A 20936-nucleotide genomic window follows, 5' to 3' on the forward strand; every position below is an offset into this window, starting at 1 on the left:
TCAGAAGGCTTCTATTTAAATGTATGGCCACACTTTACACATTACAAAGGAAGTGTATTACATAAGTACTGTGTAGACCAGTAGTGCCGTTCACAGTAGTGCAAGCGAGATGTTTGTTAACAGTGGAATAAGAACTTGTGCAGCTGGCATTAGGCACTGTATCTATACATTTATGAGTAGAGTTCTAAATCAGTCAAACTGTATTGTACAAACTTTGGTCTGTCTGAGGAAAAGCTCGGTCAGGTTTACTTCAAAAATTTGGAAGCACTGGTGCTCTTGCTTATATGGGTAAATAATGTATTATGTGTTTTTTGGTTGTTTGTTTGTTTTGTTATTGTCTTTTAATACTATGGACCGGGATTCTGTGTCCTTAATAAAGATTGAATGAATGAATGTGTAATACTAATTAGCTTTGTGTGGTTTGTGTGTACTTTTACAGTGTTATGAACTGTTGTAATAAAACATTAACATGTAAAGTCAAGTATGAAACCACATTGATATGTATATATCAATCTTTGTTAAGATTATTTAATGTGTTGTAACATGTAATGTATGCATGACCTAACCATGAGCAAAACATTTGTTACTGTATTTGTTAATCTTTGTGAACCGGAAGGTAATACAAATACAGCTGTTTATTGTTTGTTCATGTTACATTACAGTGCATTAACTAATGTTAACAAATATAACTTTTAATGTTAATAATGTATTAGTTAATTTTAAAATTGACATTAACAAATATTAATAATTGCTGTAGAAGTACAGTTCATTATAGTTCATGTTAACTAATGTAGTTAACTAATGTTAACTAATGAAAACTCATTGTTCCCTTTCGTTGTCAGTCCGAGTTAGTTGGGATGACGACGAATGGGGTTTCGCTTAGAAAGCCTATCGACTTCGAGTATTACAAAACGAGCCAATGGCAAGGAAATGCCATGGGTCTGCGTAATTTGCATAGCGTATCTCCGCCTTACCTCGTGGTATAAAAGGAGGATGCCAGCAACATGTAGATATGTTTTCGCTTCGGAGCCAAGAGTATCTCTTCACTCCACAGCCATTCCTGACTTCACTCTCAAGACGAGCCATTCTCCGGTGTTGGTGTGATGGCGATCTAAAAGTAGCGAGTTCACATTGCCTGCTAATCTGTGCAGTGATCTGCCAGTGAGTGTGTTTCTCCCTGCACGCTTCAACATCGTGGAGGTTTTTCCTCTCACAGAAGAGCTCGCACGCGGCACGTCTTTTTAAAGACGGCTCGCCCGTGCATTTCTGGTTGCGGTTGACTCATTTACGATTTTGATGGGCACATTCTCTGCTCTGCGTGCTTGGGCTTGATCACGCTAGAGCAGCGTTTGTGGATGACTCACGTGTTCCCTGCGGGAACGTGACCATCGCGTCATTACGGTCGAGACTCAATGATCCCGTTAGAGAGAGAGTCCCCTCACCCACACCCCGATCTAACACTCTCCACGTGAGGTGCTACTTCAGGTGGTGGCCAGGGTGACCTGAGGGTGATGGTGTGGAACAAAGGCGACGACTATCCGTCCGTGTCCCACGCCCCCCTCTTTATTGACGCAACCCGTGAACGATCACGGGACGCCCGCGGGCCCGTCTTCGGACCCCCCGCGGGTTTCCTTTGACGTTCCAGATTCGGATCTGTTGTCCATCGCAGCATCACAGGGCGGGCTAGAATCTTCAGGAAGTGAAGATTTGACAGTGCTGCCACTTTCGGGTGTGCATATGGCATTTGTCGAGTCAGATCCTAAGATGATGGCCATGCTTTCCCGGGCCGCCGCGAGCATCGGACTAGAGTGGAACCTTCCACCCTGTCCTGTGCGCTCGCTGCTGACACCTGTTGGCGTCCACTCCAATACCTTTCTTCCTGGATGTGCATCAGGAGATCTCGAAATCCTCGAAGACCCTGTCTTCCAGCGATCCCTCGTTGATCTTCTCCGCCCTTTCTCCCCTCCACGGGGCCGCTGCCCATGGGTACACTGGGGTTCCCCGGTTGAACGCTTTGTTGTGATACTAAAATAACTGTGTCCTCAGAGTGCTTCTTCTCGACGCGATCCTAAGCACCCGTCCGAAGCCTGTAGTTTTTCGTCTACACTTGTGGCGAAATCCTATAGCGCCCAGGACAGGCAGCCGCCTCACTGCATGCCGTGGCCATGCTGCTGGTCTACCTGGCCCAGGTGCTCATGGACATGCAGGAGGGTAGGACTTACCCAGGGATCTTCATCGAGCTGCGCGCCGCTGACCTTGCTCACCGAGCGACGAAAGTGGCCGCACGCTCCCTGGGTCAGGTGATGTCCACCATTCAAGCCTCTTGCTTAACCTGTCCGATGTTAATCCGGTGGGTTACGGCCAATCCTGGACCTGCGCATCTGAACCGCCCCTTCACAGGCTGCCGTTCAAGATGCTCCTGGCCAAACCCATTTACGAATGTGTGCGGCCACAGGATTGGTTTGCAGCGATCGACCTGAAGGACGCCTACTTTTATGTCTCTGTTCTCCTTCGACTCAGACCGTACCTATGGTTTGCTGTCAGGGGGCGCGCATATCAGTACGCTGTTCTCCCATTCGGGCTGGCCCTGTCCTCCATGGGAACACGGGGTTCGCATCCTGAACTATCTCGGCGACTGGCTATCCTAGCTCACTCTCGAGACCAGGGTTTCGAACACAGGGACCCAGTGCTCCGGCACCTTGCTTGTCTGGGCCTTCGGGTCAACTGGGAAAAGAGTAAACTTTGCCCCGTGCCGAGGATCTCTTTTCTCAGTATTGACTTGGTCGCCTTCTCCACTCAGCCATTGCTGGCTTGCCTGAGTCAATCAAGTGCAAGAGTGCGGTTCCACTGAAGTTTTTTTCAGAGGCTCCTGGGGCATATGGCGTCCGTAGCCGCAACATCGCCACTCAGATTGCTCATATGAGACCACTTCAGCTTTGGCTTCGCGACCGAGTCCCGAGATGGGCATGGCAAAATGGCACCTTCCGAGTACAAGTTACTCCGACCTGCCGTCAGACCTTCACCCCGTGGTCGAACCTCAGTTTTCTAGGGGCCGGAGTGCCCCTGGAACGAGCTTCCCAGCATGCTGTTGTAACGACAGATGCCTCCACCACGGGCTGGGGCGCCATGTGCAATGGACGTGCTGCCGCGAGCTCCTGGACAGGATCCCAGCGTCTTTGGCATGTCAATTGCCTCGAGTTGCTGGCTGTACGTCTTGCTCTGCGCCGCTTCCGTGCCCTGCTCAAGGGTCAACACGTACTAGTCCGAACAGACAATACCGCCACTGTAGTGTACATGAACCGTCAAGGTGGTCTGCGCTCCCGCCGTATGTCGCAACTCGCCCGCCACCTCCACTTATGGAGTCAGAAGCATCTGAGGTCGCTTCGTGACATCTATATCCCCGGAGCCCTGAACTGTGCAGCCGACGAGCTCTCACGGCTTCAGCCCCTCCCGGAAGATTGTCGACTCCATCCCCAGTCGGTTCAGCTGATTTGGGACCAGTTCGGGGACGCACAGATGGATCTGTTTGCCTCTCACGACTCGACCCATTGCGGCCAGTATTATTCCCTGACCGAGGGCACGCTCGGCACGGATGCTCTGCTGCACAGCTGGCCGCGGGGCCGCAATTATGCGTTTCCCCCAGTGAGCCTTCTTGCGCAGACCTCGCGCAAGGTTAGGGAGGACGAGGAGCAGGTCATTCTGGTTGCGCCACACTGGCCCACCCGGACCTGGTTCTCCGAACTAGTATTCCTCGCGACGGCACCTCCCTGGTCGATCCCTCTAAGGAAGGACCTCCTTTCTCAGGGACGGGGCACCCTACGGCACCCTCGTCCCGATCTTTGGAACCTCCACGTGTGGCTCCTGGACGGGTCGAGGCAGGTTTGAGTACCCTACCACCACTGTTGGTGGCTACCATCACTTCCGCTAGAGCATTGTCCACGAGACATGCCTATGCGTTGAAGTGGAACCTCTTCGGCAACTGGTGCTCTTCTCACCGAGAAGACCCCCGGAGATGTTCGATCAGTGTCTTGCTTTCCTTCCTACAAAATGGGATGGAGCGAAGGCTGTCTCCCTCCACCCTGAAAGTCTACGTTGCCGCCATTGCCACACAGCATGACTTTGTTGAAGGTAAGTCCTTGGGAAAGCACGACTTGATCGTCGGGTTCCTGAGAGGAGCGAGGAGACTGAATCCTCCTCGCCCTCCTCTCGTTTCCTCTTGGGACCTCTCAGTGGTGTTAACTACCCTGCAGAGTGCTCCCTTTGAGCCTCTGCAATCAGTGGAGCTTAAGTTCCTGTCAATGAAGACAGCGCTTCTGGTTGCACTGGCCTCTATCAAGAGGGTAGGGGACCTTCACGCATTCTCCGTTTGACGAAGCGTGCCTGGAATTCGGGCCGGCTTACTCTCACGTGATCCTCAGACCCCGGCCTGGATATGTGTCCAAGGTTCCTACCACTCCCTTTCGGGACCAGGTGGTGAACCTGCAAGCGCTGCTCCTGGAGGAGGCAGACCCAGCCTTGGCACTGCTCTGTCCAGTATGTGCTCTCCGCACCTATGTGACAGAACGCAGTGTTTCAGGACCTCAGACCAGCTCTTTGTCTGTTATGGTGGGAAGCTGAAGGGAAAGGCTCTCTCCAAGCATAGGTTGTCTCACTGGATAGTGGACGCCATAGCTTTGGCATACCAACAGCAAGGTCGACCGTGCCCCCTTGGTGTGACTGCCCACTCCACTGGAGTGTGGCGTCCTCCTGGGCTCTAGCCAATGGCACCTCGCTAACAGACATCTGCAGAGCTGCAGGCTGGGCAACACCGAGCACATTCGCCAGATTCTACAATCTCCGAGTGGAGCCAGTGTCCTCTCATGTACTCACTTCAACCAGCTAGTACTGGACCCGCTCAGGTGTCTTCGCTTTCTCGCCATCCCACTCCACGGACTGGATACGCGCGATATTCTCCTCAGGTGAGCTTCCCCGAAAGCCCTGAGTTCCTCCAGCACTCCTGACGTCGGCGCCAGTGCCTATTGCCTGCGCGTTGGCTAGGTGCCTCCCGTGTGCATGGTCCCTCCTCTGAGCGACCCCCACATGTGTATTTCCACTGTAAGCCTCTCCGAGCATGTGTCTTTCCCTTGGCAAGCCACCTTGCCACCCCTGGGGTTGAAATATTCCAGCCGCGGCTGGACACCCCAGTGCATCCCTCCGGGTCATATGTGTATTCTCTAAGTCCCCCTACTCTGGGTTGGCAATAATTGCATATTTCCTCTAAGCTATGGGATATGCTCCCCAGTGTACCTCGGTATTCCTGTGCTAAATAGGAGTCCTTCGTCCGTGCTAGTCTCACGACAGGGATCTCAGATTTACGCAGGGCACTGGAAGACAGCTGTGAAGGTGGCGTGATTAGACTGGTAACCCCATTCGTCGTCATCCGACGTAACTCGGAGTGACAACGAAAGGGAACGTCTCGGTTACGTATGTAACCCTCGTTCCCTGAGTAGGGAACGGAGACGTTACGTCTTCCTGCCACTTCCGCTGTACCGCGGGGATCGCGTGAGTTCAGTCTCGGCTCCTCAGCGAAGAAACATATCTGCATGTTGCCGGCGTAGTCCTTTTATACCCATGAGGTAAGGCGAAGATAAGCTATGCAAATTCCGCAGACCCATGGCATTTCTTTGCCATTGGCTCGTTTTGTAATACTCGAAGTCGATAGGCTTTCTACACGAAACCCCATTCATCATCATCCGACGTAACGTCTCCGTTCCCTTCTCAGGGAACGAGGGTTACATACATAACCGAGACGTTACGTGTTACCACTTTTTTATGAAAACATCAGAGAGACATCAGAGAGAAATCTTAAGTGCATGAGGTCATGATATAACGCAAAAGGCAGTGATATAACACTTATTTTAGCATGTTTTAAATCGCCTACACAAAGCTGGTTGTAACAAGGCACCCACAAAAGCAGAACAATGTGTATTGTTTTTTATTTGAAACATGTTATTTGAAATATATGTGTCAACACACACATTCTTTAGTTTGCTGATCTTGTCTAACATCTCCTGTGTGAATGACACTGCTGACAATTCTGTGAAGCGCTCTCTCTCTCTCTCTCTCTCTCTCTCTCTCTCTCTTTCTCTCGCTCTCTCTCTCTCTCGCTCTCTCTCTCTCTCTCTCTCTCTCTCTCTCTCTCTCTCTCTCTCTCTCTCTCTCTCTCTGTCTCTCTGTCTCTCTGTCTCTGTCTAACGCTGTCTGTGTGACACCTGATTTTCCCCTTAGTCCAGGACTGATTTTTGTGCTGACTAGGTCTTTGCCTGACAACAAACCCTGCTAGACACGAACATAATAAAAAATGGAGAACTACTTGTCAGAATGGCTGCCAACACTACAGACAAAATGAGAAGTCTATGGCAGAGAGGAGTGAAAAGAAGAGGAGGATAGGAAGGAGAGCGTCTGACAGATCACAGTGAAATTGAAACTAGGTGAAGGACCCCTGTGATGGTCCCTTAAGGCCGGTCTCTCTTCCTTTTATCCCAACCCAACAGGTGTTTTCTTTTGTATCTCTATGAAACTAACCATCTTTTTCTCCCTCTGTCTTTCCATATCCCTTTTGAGTGTCATCTCTTTCATTTGATATTTTCACTAGTACTTCAGCTACCTTTTGACCTTTCTATGGTTTTTATTTTAGGTATAATGAAATAATGAAAATGACAGTTATTATTGAATTAAAAGCTGTGGGAATGAAGACCCAGAAGTGTATTGACGACCGAGTCAGAGCATATTGACTGGCTAAAGAGCCAGTTTTATGAGGAGCGATAACTTCACTGGGCTCAGAGGAGAAAGAATGAGACCAGATAAAAGGACAGATAAAGACAAATCCCTCCCCACTAGGGTTGGGTATGGTTTGATTTTTAGCGATTGTGATTTTGCTCATCGATTCTGATTCTTTTCGATTCCCAGATTCGATTAAAGTAGGGTAATAACATTTATATCAAACATATTTATTGTGTGTTTTTTGGCAAAATGTTTTTTGTTCCAGCTGATTTCCATGAACAAAAATCAGCAGCCTACAAAAAAATTAACAGGCTAAATAATACTAACATTTTTATGTGGTTTTAAAAATAATACCACAGCAAAAACAACTGGACTAACTAATATAAAGTTCAAACAGTAATAAAATAAGAACAAATAAACAAATTAGCAATAGCATAAATAAATACAGCTGAACAAAGTTCAGGTACAGAAATTGTAATCAAGTGTAAAATAACACAGCATAGTTTTCTTTTTATAAATGAAATATAGCTTAATCCTTATTATATTTTAAAATTTATTCAGTCAGTAAGTGATTTTATTTTTCTTGTGTTAGTGACACAGACTGCAGCATGTTTATTAGGCTGCTGTCACTGTAAGACCTCATGCAGCATCCAATTTACTGATGAAAATTCTGGGCCAAAACTTGCACTTGCAAACCGAAACCGAAAATAATGGATGAATAATCAATTAATTAGTCAAATATATTTAATAATCAACACACACATATCTAAAACGGAGTTGTACAAACATTTAATTTGATAACAAGTATCAATTCCTAACCGTAAGATTCCAATAAACACACACTGGACTTTGGACTTTCATTGATTCTCCCTCCCTCTGTATTCATGCACACACACACACACACACACACACACACACACACACACACACACACACACACACACACACACACACACACACACACACACACACACACACACACACACACACACGTAGTGTTTACATGTTTTATGGGGACTTTCCATAGACATAATGGTTTTTATACTGTACAAACTGTATATTCTATTCCCTTATACTAACCCTACCCCTAAACCTACCCATCACAGAAAACTTTCTGCATTTTTACATTTTCAAAAAACATCACTTAGTATGATTTATAAGCTGTTTCCCTCATGGGGACCAAAAAATGTCCCCACACGAACAAGGATTTCAGATATTGCCATGCTTATGGGGACATTTTGTCCCCATAATGTAGGGTTTACCAGGCCACACACACACACACACACACACACACACACACACACACACACACACACACACACACACACACACACACACACGCTAGCCTGCACCATTGGATGCAGAATCAAGAGTTTACTTGCTTACAAAATGTGCTACTAACAAGAAAGCATAAGTGCTTAACTAAAGAGAGTTTCTTCAAGAAGTTGCCTTCAAGATAAAAAAAAAAAAGGATTTACACGTTTTTTTGCATGAAGACTTAAACTTCACAGTTATCCAAGTATATATATATTTTATTTTAATTAAATATACATGAGCACATTTAAATAGTCCATTTGATTTTATAGAAAACTGTTTACTCACTGTACTATATATATATATATATATATATATATATATATATATATAGAGAGAGAGAGAGAGAGAGAGAGAGAGAGAGAGAGAGAGAGAGAGAGAGAGAGAGAGAGAGAGAACAACGGGGCTAAAGGCATACCTTAAGGAAAAACAAAATGCTTTTCACTATTCCCATAGTGTATGATTGCATAAAAAATATGTTTGTATTGAACATTTATTGAGCAACATAACGTAAAAGTGGTTTATTTTGTTCAAAAATCGGATTATCTATTAAACGATTATCTATTAAAAATTGTGATTATCTCTTAGGTGGACACCCAACTTAATATATGATATTTACCATCTGAATTTAACCATGCCATGTAAACAAATGAAAAAGTCAGCTGGCTGTTTATTAACATGTTAATTATTGTGCCTTTCCCTTCAACAGCAGGGGCACCTTTTTTTACTTCCCAAATCTAAACATGTCACCACAAATCCCTCATTAACAAATAGACTAAACCAGAAACTTTGATATTCAACATAACACAATATCACATATCACTATTTTCCAGAGACAAAGACAAATGTGTGACTCGTGTTGTGAAGTAAGGCTGGGCACATTCACAGTTGTCCCTCAAGTGATTTGTTATATTGTTTTCAGTGGTATTTTTTAAGAATGTTTTCTTTAATTTCTTGTCATGTATTTTTTTCATCCGCCCAAGGTGGATCCAAGCAGCTGGGCAGAACTACAGAAGAAGGAGCCAATGGGCTGAAGGGAGACAGTGAAGGTGAGACCAATGAACTGGATGGCTTCGGCAGAGGAGGAGGAAGAGGAAGGCAGGGCAGAAAAAACAAGATGAAAGAGTCTTGGAGCTTGGCTGATTCACTCTGGCTACAAAAGGCGACTTGGAAATGGGCTGATTCACTTGCGATAAAGACAACTTGGAACTGGGCTGAACCTGGGCTGAGATGAAGACGACTCGGGACAAGATGGGACGAGCGGAGACTGGAGATCTTGGAACATGATTTAATCTATATAATCAAATAATAATTTTGCAGGAACCCAGCTCATTGCATACACCTCAGTAACAAGAGTGTGGGCAGGGCTGCAATCCATCCCATCAATCTCCACTAAAATTACCTCGATGATGGACTCTGGTGCCGTTACAGGCACCTGGTGAGACTCTGCATTGAGTTCAGACTCTGGGCCGAAATTGGCCTCTGGCAAATGATTTGGCTCTTGCTTTGCATCGGGGCGGGCTCAGGCTCTGAGTCTGTGGTGGACTCTGGCTTAAGATCTGCATAGCAGATATGCTGGAATGCTGGCACGGCTCTGGGTCCATAGCAGAGTTGGGGCTGGCGATGTCCTTTTCAACGGGGCAGACGGTGAATAGAGATCCACAATTGACCAGCATCCACTCCACATACTATACAAAACTCCCTTCGAGGACCTTCCATGGGTAGATATGCCCTTGAGCGCTCATTGAGGCTGGTGGTGTTGTAGAAGACGCACAGTGAGTGGCAGGGACAGTGGGTGAGGCACGCCAGATCTAGAAATTCCCTCATATGGTCCTCAAGGGACCGATCCCACTGTTAAAGCAGTAGCAGGCATACCACACGCATATCCATTTATGCTTTTCTTCTGCTGCCTTAATCTAATCTAGGTCCCGTGCTTTGTCGTGGGTTTTGTGTAGTAAATCCAGTAAAGAGATGGATGATGCAAAATGACCGATGGAACATTAATTAATGGCAAATTAATTGGACCGATTTAATAAACACGGAGAGTGAAAGAAAAAATCTACCACAAACTTTAACATGGAGCACTGAACTGAAGAACAGAGGGCTTAAATACAGGGGGACAGGCAATCCAAGAAACAAGGAAAAGGTGTGCACTAATCAGAAATCATAGTAGCAAATGAATGAGAACTCAGGCAATGAGTTAATGGTGACAGTGAAAACCAAACTAAATAGAACATGCCAATGAAATTATTAAATTAAACAAGACATGATTATGAAACTGAACATGACATGACCATGATATATGTATAAATACCTATGAGCAATATGACCAGGCTGGTTTATGCATACTCACCATGAGCGACCCATCCATGCTTGCAATGGTCACATGTCCGGAGGTGGATTTTTCCAGGCTGGAAACACTCACATGTGCAGTTAACCAGAGTACAGCGGATGGCCTGAAAATGAACAAGCAAATAATGATCATTTAAAGATTCTTAAACTGTTATACTTCAAATTCTAACAATAGCAGGGATTAATAGCCTATCCAGTATTCACCCTTTCTGGTTCATTGATGGATTTAACTAATTGAATTTGTTGAATTATGCAATCTTTCTGTTAAAGACAACATTCCTTGCAATTATACATATTCCAAAATATGTTTTTCACTTAAAGAATATTGTAATTTACTAATGAGAATTATGTCTTAAACAAATCCAAACTCATGTCACACTGGCATGACTGACATTGTACAAACAAGCTTCCATTCTGTTTCTTGTGCCATATTCATGTAGGGCATTTAGATGAGCTCTTCCTTCTTCTCACCTGAAACATGGCCTGCTTTTGCCCCATTTGAATTTCCTTTGTTTTGACAAAAGCCGCCATTACTTGATGTGGAGACTGAACCGGATCTGACCCTAAAAGCTTTTAGCGATGAGGGGTTAAGTGTCCCAACGAGACAGTCAGCCTGGCAGGACAACACAATGGCATTGTGTGATAAGACATCTCCTTAATCACTCCGGCAGGAAGAGAGGAAAGGTGGGTAGGCCACATTGTTCATGTTCTCTCACACCTCTGCAGTCAAGATCTTTCATAAGATGAATTTAAAAGTGAAATCTTTTTTTTTCGTCTTTCTGATTCTTATCTTTTTCAACAATACGTAACTGCATTTTCATGTGATTTTGTTGTGACCTGTGTATGTATAGTCCATGTTACCCATTAAGTTACTAATTAATTATAAGTGATATTACATTAAGACTAATGTGGTTCATCAGAATAGTGAGCCCGTTCTCATCCTTTGGCGGCATATGTGACGCCATATGACAAAACGGCGAAATACTACGCACATGGCACCCTTTAGCGTGAATATAACACGCGAACCCAAGGCGTCATAAAGTTGACTGGCATCCTTTAGCGTGAATATGAGACGCAGACCCTACCCCACACCTAAACCTACCCATCACAGTGCGTGTTATATTGACGATAAAGGGTGCCATGTGCGTAGTATTTCGCCGTTTTGTCATATGGCGTCACATATGACGCCAAAGGATGAGAATGCGTTAGAATAGTTGATAAAAAATGCTGTTTTATCTGTGATACAGCACATGCAAATATTGAAATGCTCAGGAAATAATAAATAACAAAATAATAACTGCATAGACACACACACACACACACACACACACACACACACAAACAGACCAACTTTCCTGACGCCAGGTCGCTGGCAAACACTAAATGCATCTTGTACTTTCTGCCACCCACACGATTTGTTCTTATTCAAGGCTTAGCTTTCAAAACGCTGTCGATATCCTGCCATAAATGTGCAGGTAAGGTATGAAGGAAAACATGTAACAAATAAAAACAGGCAGTGCACCATGTAAGGCTTTATGAAGCAGCAACAAAAAAATCTCTTAGAATTGGTTTTATTGAGATTTCTCTGTATGCAGGCAAGACCAGCATCTCATCCGTCTGCATATCTATGAGTAAAGTGTGAATTCATTTGTAAAGTGTATGCATTTGTGCATTTGGATTGACATTGAAACGATATCAATGCACTGGCAGTATCTAAAATGTGAAGCCTTTTATGTATGTACAACTTTAGAGAGGTACAGATTTTTTTAACTCTCTAGGCAGAGCAGAATGATTATTTTTAATGTCAAAGTAAATAAAAGTCTTTAATTAATGTGATTAAAAAGATTTAGCTAGTGTGATTTATTATAAATACATTAAAATCAACCTATACATGTAATTTATTATTTTAATAAATTATTTATTATAAATTATTTGTAAACATATTGAATGGCATGTGTAAAAGGGTTTACAATTCATAGTATATGTTTTAGTGTCAATTCAAATATTCAAATGTACAAATACTAAATACTGGTTCTCTTTTCCCTCTCATTCCCTTTCTTTCTTTCTTTCTTTCTTTCTTTCTTTCTTTCTTTCTTTCTTTCTTTCTTTCTTTCTTTCTTTCTTTCTTTCTTTGTAATGCAAGACTCTCTTTTCCATTAATTATTTTACATTTATAACAATATATTAATATGGTTTCCTTAAAAAAAAAACATATAGAGTAGATGAGGAATATTGTTGTCATTATACACATATGATGCATACGAAGGGTTTAATATATATATATATATATATATATATATATATATATATATATATATACACTCACCTAAAGGATTATTAGGAACACCATACTAATACTGTGTTTGACCCCCTTTCGCCTTCAGAACTGCTTTAATTCTACGTGGCATTGATTCAACAAGGTTTAGAAATGTTGGCCCATATTGATAGGATTGCATCTTGCAGTTGATGGAGATTTGTGGGATGCACATCCAGGGCACGAAGCTCCCGTTCCACCACATCCCAAAGATGCTCTATTGGGTTGAGATCTGGTGACTGTGGGGGCCATTTTAGTACAGTGAACTCATTGTCATGTTAAAGAAACCAATTTGAAATGATTCGAGCTTTGTGACATGGTGCATTATCCTGCTGAAAGTAGCCATCAGAGGATGGGTACATGGTGGCCATAAAGGGATGGACATGGTCAGAAACAATGCTCAGGTAGGCCGTGGCATTTAAACGATGCCCAATTGGCACTAAGGGGCCTAAAGTGTGCCAAAAAAACATCCCCCACACCATTACAACACAACCACGAGCCTGCGCAGTGGTAACAAGGCATGATGGATATGTTCTCATTCTGTTTACGCCAAATTCTGACTCTACCATCTGAATGTCTCAACAGAAATAGAGACTCATCAGACCAGGCAACATTTTTTCAGTCTTCAACTGTCCAATTTTGGTGAGCTCTTGCAAATTGTAGCCTATTTTTCCTATTTGTAGTGGAGATGAGTGGTACCCGGTGGGGTCTTCTGCTGTTGTAGCCCATGCGCCTCAAGGTTGTGCGTGTTGTGGCTTCACAAATGCCTTGCTGCATACCTCGTTTGTAACGAGTGGTTATTTCAGTCAAAGCTGCTCTTCTATCAGCTTGAATCAGTCGGCCCATTCTCCTCTGACCTCTAGCATCAACAAGGCATTTTTGCCCACAGGACTGCCATACTGGATGTTTTTCCCTTTTCACACCATTCTTTGTAAACCCTAGAAATGGTTGTGTGTGAAAATCCCAGTAACTGAGCAGATTGTGAAATACTCAGACCGGCCCGTCTGGCACCAACAACCATGCCACGCTCAAAATTGCTTAAATAACCTTTCTTTCCCATTCTGACATTCAGTTTGGAGTTCAGGAGATTGTCTTGACCAGGACCACACCCCTAAATTCATTGAAGCAACTGCCATGTGATTGGTTGATTAGATAATTGGATCAATGAGAAATTGAACAGCTATTCCTAATAATCCTTTATGTGAGTGTATATATATATATATATATATATATATATATATATATATATATATATATATATATATATATATATATATATGGCTGAATTTTAAATATAAAAATAAGTGTAGAACTTTTCCCACTATCCAGTCTGATTATAAATGAACTATCGCCTGGGTCTTCTCTGTTTTCTAATATAATCATAGGATGTGTATTACGTGAACTTTGGACCATAGAATTTTATTTTATAACCAAACATATTTAGTAGGCTATAATTTCCATTACACGAGAGTAGATGTTAAAACTTCATGCTGATTTGTACTCGGCTTTCGCCAAGATAATCACCAACTAAGACGTAGCTTTACAGTAACCTATGCTTCTCCATCCATTTACGCTTCTTTCCATCTGTTGACGTGAATCTTCTGTCTGGTGTTAATACAGTGTATTGCGCGTCAGCACACACAACGGCTGCAACCACAGTGCGGTCCCCCATAACAACCCTCTGGATTGAGCGGAGTAGGGAACATCTCTAGGGTCTTCAAGTGGGCACCTTCCGTCCTCAGTGTTTCGTCGACTAGCCCACGACACCTCAAGAGGGCTCGACAGTGACTCTGGCGTCCCAGAGTCACCCCCCTCCGTCCCCCACTCAACTCAGCCCAGCTTACTGACCTCTACTTCCCTCTTGCTGCTGAGACCTAACCACAATCTCACAATCTCTCCGCAACCCAACCATACGCGCCAACCCGTTTGACTAAGGCTGTCGAGCCCCACTCGTGCGTTAATATGCAGTTTCAGTGGCAACGGTTCCGTATGGCATACCACCTACCACAAAACACAATATCTGCCCAACCACCCGTCATTCACGCAATATACACAGGAACGCAATGACTGTAAATACTATACAACCTATACAAATAAACCAACAGTTGCTGCTGAGACCTAACCACAATCTCACCGCAACCCAACCATACGCGCCAACCCGTTTGACTAAGGCTGTCGAGCCCCACTGGTGCGTTAATATGCAGTTTCAGTATAAAATGTATTGATATATTTATTGACTAATTTTAAATATATATTTTGTAAAATATTATATTTTTTTTACTAGAGATGTCAATTTATTTTCCCCCCTAAGTGACCTCAGAGGCTTGTTAACAAGATTAGATTACATTACAATAAGTGTCTGTGACCCATTCATATAACAAAATATAGTTTCATTTTGCATGCCCTAAAAGCAGTATAAACAACAAAGCATGATGATTCAATCAAAAAAGAGAATCAAATCATACAACTTAATTATTTAATATATTTAAATAATAATATATTTAATATATTTAAATAATAATTATTTGTATAGGTTTTAGGCTATATGCTGATTTATTTATTTATTTATTTATTTGACGCCTTCCAAAATCAAGTCCATGGAAAGGAAACCGAGACGGCGTTCCGTTTGTTTTCTTTATTTTACAAACGCACAATGTTCCCTTTCGAGGGAACTCGGACTGCGTCGAACGACATTTTGGGGGAACGCCCCTCAGCGTAGCGCCTCTGAAGTATGAATGAAACTGAGCCAATCTCTGATTGGTGCTGCGTAATGACGTAATGAGTGACGGCATACAAGCGGAAGCTATAAAGGACGCCGGCACACATGAGATGTCAGCTTTCTGTTCTTCAGCAAGCGCTCTCTGTTTGACTTGTCTGTCTTATTTGGTGTTGTTTGTCACAAGCATTTACACAATATATATATAGATATATTATGGCGAGCCAAGCGAGTTTCATTCGGTGTGTGCATCCCTGCCCTCGCTATATCACGGGTGGGGACACGCATCGTTTGTGCACTCATTGTTTGGGAATGCAGCACGCGCGGGCAGCTCTCGAGGGGGCTGCTTGCGAGGATTGTGAAAGGCTTCCAATCCGTGTTCTGCGTTCCCGCCTGGCCATTTTTAATGAGGATGGTCAGGCTCGCGAGCCTCGTGGTGCGGGACCCGCGTTTGCTGAGGCGGCGCGGCAACGCTCTTCATGGGGCTCGCAAATGGATCTGACAGGGGATCTCGAGACTGCTGAGGCACATTCTCGGGATTCCTCTGTCAGTTCTGATGTTCTCCCACCTCGCGCGGAAGCCCGCCCCGCGTCTTCTTCCGCGCGAGTGGAGGACCCGATGTTTGAGCTGTCTGCTTCCGAGGAAGTAGACGTGCTCAGCATCGAGGGCGGATATTTTGGGGATGACTCGCCACCCCATGTCCCCGCATATGAGGAGCTGGTAGAGGTTGTCTCTCGTGCTGTGGCCCGTCTCAATTTTAGTTGGCCACATGAGAGGCAGGAAGCGCTCGTAAAGAAAAGCAAATTAGACGAGCGCTTCCTACAGCACAGAGAGCAACCTCAACACCGGGGCTTGCCTTTCTTTCCCGATTTACACAACGAGTTGTGTAAATCGTGGAATAAGCCACATTCCTCACGCGTGTCCAACCCCCCTGTCCTGAATTATAGTAATATTTTGGGGGCGCGAGAGAAAGGTTATGGGACGATGCCGAATGTGGAACAACCATTAACCACCTATTTATCTCCTGAATCGGCATCGTCCCTAAAAGCCCCGGTGCTGCCCACTAAGCCATGTAGGGATACATCTTCCTTGGTGGGCAAAGAATATATGGCTGCGGGTCGGGCTGGTGCTTGTTTACACACGAGTGTTACAAGCTTACCAGGCCGACCTTCTGATGGATATGGATGAGGGCGAGGGACCAACTCCAGATGATGTAGCTGAGTTGAGGAAGGCTGCAGATTTATCTCTCCGAGTCACCAAGGAGACGGCCCGTGCCAACGGCCGCTCCATGGCAGCTTTCGTGGTCTCGGAGAGACATTTATGGTTAAATCTGTCGGAGATCAAGGATAAAGACAGGGCTTTTCTCCTTGACGCCCCGATTTCACCTTCTGGCCTGTTCGGCGACGCCGTTAATACAGTCGTCGACAGGTTTCAGGAGGTGAAAAAGCAATCTGCAGCCTTCAAGCAGTACCTCCCTCGCCGCCCCAGATCCAAGAAGCCTGCCCCCAGTGGGCAGGCGCAGCCAGCCACCAGCTCCTCCGCCTACAGACAGGCGCAGAAGGAGAGCGTTTCGTCTAGAGCCCCTCCTCAAACAGCCTGGGGGCATAGACGACGCTCTCAGGAGAAGCCTCAGCAGCAGCAGGGCGACCTAAGGGCCGTCCTGCAGGCTAAAAAAGCTTCGTCCAAGAAGTCCTAGCCAGCCTAGGTCCTCTGCGGGCAGCTCCACCTGTGGCGGAGCGATCGAGGTCGCCTCCTCCGCGGAGCCCGCAGGAAATCGATGTCGACTTCCCGCCGCCAAGTGCGCTTCGGGACGCAGCGGTTTTCAGCGAACGCGCGCTGCACTGTCCGCCCCACAGGCTTGCGGCCAGGCAGCAATCGCGTCCGCCCATCGAGAATCGTTTTCGGTCGAACCCTGCCGGAGATCCGCTTCAGGGGGTCGAGAACGAATCCCGATTGGTACCCGAAGCCAGGCTCGAGAGCCTGGTTCCTTTGGTAAAATATTTCGACGCATGGAAAAATCTTACGAATATTTCGCCTTGGGCCCTGCGCACCATTCAAAAGGGGTACAGGCTGCAGTTCGGTTTACGCCCACCAAGGTTCAACGGGGTGGTCTGGACTGCAGTCGACCCAGTGCAGGGTCGGGTATTGGAACAGGAAGTAAACTCCCTGCTGGTAAAGGAGGCTATAGAACGTATTCCTCCACCGGACAGGGAGTCCGGGTTTTACAGCCGCTACTTTATAGTTCCCAAAAAGGATGGGGGGTTGCGTCCAATAATAGATCTCAGACACTTGAATCGTTCTCTGAGGAGATTCAGGTTCAAGATGCTCACTATTCCCATCATCGTGAGTCAAATTCAACCCGAGGATTGGTTTGTCACGATAGATCTAAAGGACGCATACTTCCACATATCCATCCTTCCATCTCACAGGGAGTTCCTGAGGTTCGCTTTCGGGGGCGTAGCGTACCAATATCGGGTTCTTCCGTTCGGCCTAGCTCTCTCCCCACGCACATTTACCAAATGTATGGATGCAGTTCTAGCACCCCTGAGGCTCCAGGGCATCAGGGTACTCAATTATATCGACGACTGGCTGATTCTGTCTCAGTCACAAGAGCTGGCGGTTCGGCATCGAGATGTCGTCCTCGCCCACATCCAAAGCCTGGGGTTGAGACTCAACACGAAAAAGAGCGTGTTGACACCAGCCCAGAGAACCACGTTTCTGGAAGTGGTGTGGAACTCGGTCACGATGCGGGCACGATTGTCTCCTGTACGAATCAAGTCCATTCTGGCTATAGTGTCCAGGATAAAGCTAGGCCAAGCCATTACTGTGAAAATTTTAAAGAGTGTTGGGGCTCATGGCAGCAGCGTCCAACATTATTCCATTTGGCCTGCTACACATGAGGGCCCTCCAGTGGTGGTTGAAAACCAAGGGGTTCTCCCCGAGAGGGAACCCGTTCCGCATGATCAGGGTTACGCGCAGATGCCTTCGTTCACTATCTATGTGGAAAAAAGCTTGGTTTCTGTCCCAAGGTCCAGTGTTGGGAGCGTCATGTCGCCGGAAAACCGTTTCGACAGACGCCTCCCTCACGGGCTGGGGCGCGGTCATGGACGGCCGCTTTACGACAGGTCTATGGCAGGACCATCATTCCTCCTGGCACATAAACTGCCTGGAGATGTTGGCGGTGTTCCGAGCTCTGAGGAGCTTCCTGCCAGACCTCAAGGGTCATCATGTCCTTGTGAGGTCAGACAATATGTCGGTAGTGGCCTATATAAACCATCAGGGTGGTCTGAGGTCTCGCCCTCTATGCAGACTGGCGCATCAGATCCTCCTGTGGTCACAGGGGAAACTGTTATCTCTAAGAGCAACATACATCCCAGGGAGTCAAAATCAGGGAACAGACATCCTGTCGAGACAGGGGCTGAGGCCCGGGGAATGGAGACTCCACCCCGAGGTGGTGGAGTCAATATCTCAGAGGTTCGGCCCAGTGGAAGTGGACCTATTCGCGTCTCGAGAGACGTCCCACTGTCCACTGTGGTTTTCCCTCACTCATCCAGCCCCGCTGGGGTTGGATGCCATGGTGCAGACGTGGCAGAGGCTGCGTCTGTATGCATTTCCCCCGATCGCTCTGCTCCCGGGAGTTCTAGAGAGGGTCCGTTGTGACGGGATCAGCCTACTGCTGGTAGCCCCGTTGTGGCCGGCCCGAGGATGGTTCTCAGACATTATATCGCTCCTAGACGGCCCTCCGTGGGAGATTCCCCTCAGGAGGGACCTGCTGACACAGGCAGAGGGCTCAATATTTCACCCTCGGCCCGAGTTATGGAAACTGTGGGTCTGGCCCCTGAGGGGGCACAGTACCTAGAGGCCGGCCTATCAGCTGGAGTAGTGGAGACCATACTCAGCTCTAGAGCCCCATCCAAGAGGAAATTGTACGGCTTAAAGTGGAATGTCTTTACCAATTGGTGTAGAGAGCGTGAGGTGGATCCAGTTAACTGCCCAGTGGCTTCAGTTCTGGAGTTCCTCCAAGATCGCTTTTCAGCTGGTCTTACCCCGTCCACACTCAAGGTGTACGTGGCTGCCATTGCGGCTTTCCACGCTCCTCTGGGTGATGGGCCTCTGGGGAGACAGCAGTTGGTCGTACGTTTTCTCCGTGGGGCTTGGAGGATGAGACCTGCGGCTCGTACCAGGGTTCCCACATGGGACCTGGCAGTGGTTCTCGAAGGGCTGGCCGAGGCCCCCTTTGAACCACTGGAGTCGGCTGAGGCCAAGCACCTTTCCCTGAAGGTGGTTTTTCTGTTGGCCATTACCTCTCTGAGGAGGGTAGGGGATCTCCAGGCACTCTCCATATCTAATTGGTGCCTGGAGTTTGCTCCAGGCGACAATAAAGCCATCCTACATCCTAGGCCGGGCTATTTGCCTTATGTTGCCATCTAATGCGGCACGGCCTACGGTTCTGCAGGCATTTCATCCTCCACCTCACGTGACGGCGGATGAGGAGAGACTTCATCTGCTCTGCCCTGTCAGAGCTCTAAAAATTTACATTCAGAGGTCCTCTTCATGGCGGAAGTCAGACCAGTTGCTGGTGTGTTTTGGGTCGCCCAAGAAGGGTCTTCCCGCCTCCAAACAGACCATCAGCAACTGGATTGTCCATGCTATTTCCTTGGCCTACCAGGTGCGCAATCTGCTTTCACCTTTGGCCGTGAGGGCTCGTTCAACCAGAGGCATGGCGTCCTCTAGAGCCCTCCTCTCGGGGGCCCCAATCCAAGAGGTCTGCGATGCAGCAGGATGGGGCACCCCCCACACCTATTAGGTTTTACAGTCTGGACATCCCGTCTACGCCTGGCACTCTCGTGCTCTCGTCCTAAGTGTGCCTGTGAGCAGCTTCACACTAGGACAGGCAGGACGCGTTGTGGCATAGTGGGTACTCGTTCCCCCAAAGTGTCGTTCGACCCAGTCCGAGTTCCCTCGAAAGGGAACGTCCTCGGGTTACGACTGTAACCCTTGTTCCCTGAGAAGGGGAACGAGGACTGCGTCCCTTTGCCACGCCTTCCCCTGCCTGGGAGCGCTTGCTTCATCACAGAAGCTGACATCTCATGTGTGCCCGCGTCCTTTATAGCTTCCGCTTGTATGCCGTCACTCATTACGTCATTACGCAGCACCAATCAGAGATTGGCTCAGTTTCATTCATACTTCAGAGGCGCTACACTGAGGGGCGTTCCCCCAAAGTGTCGTTCGACGCAGTCCTCGTTCCCCTTCTCAGGGAACAAGGGTTACAGTCGTAACCCGAGGACACTTTCTTTTTATTGTGAGTATACACAAATAAAAGTAAACCCTTTAAAGTTTCAAATGATGGCTTACTCTTATCAGTATGACCATAAATCACAGAGTATTTTAAGTTGTTTCTGATGTTATAAGGACATAGTTCAAATGATCTCGCAGATCACCTCACGCACGCACGCACACACACACACACACTCACAC

The 20936-nt window shown here is 46.4% G+C and overlaps 1 protein-coding gene across 4 annotated transcripts in view; it reads right to left on the bottom strand.

Moving 5' to 3' along the window:
• bnc2 (basonuclin zinc finger protein 2) overlaps window positions 1-20936 on the bottom strand; it is a 324547-nt gene that overhangs the window by 100216 nt on the left and 203395 nt on the right. For all 4 annotated transcript variants that reach the window (XM_077232323.1, XM_077232321.1, XM_077232324.1 and 1 more), the window contains one exon: window positions 10430-10532. In XM_077232323.1, the coding sequence (XP_077088438.1) occupies window positions 10430-10532 (103 nt within the window). The remainder of the gene's footprint in view (window positions 1-10429; window positions 10533-20936) is intronic.

The sequence above is a fragment of the Siphateles boraxobius genome, unplaced genomic scaffold (assembly GCF_051911475.1).
Source record: "Siphateles boraxobius isolate OS27281-9 unplaced genomic scaffold, OSU_SipBor_1 17, whole genome shotgun sequence".
In the NCBI taxonomy this organism is placed as follows: Eukaryota; Metazoa; Chordata; class Actinopteri; order Cypriniformes; family Leuciscidae; genus Siphateles; species Siphateles boraxobius.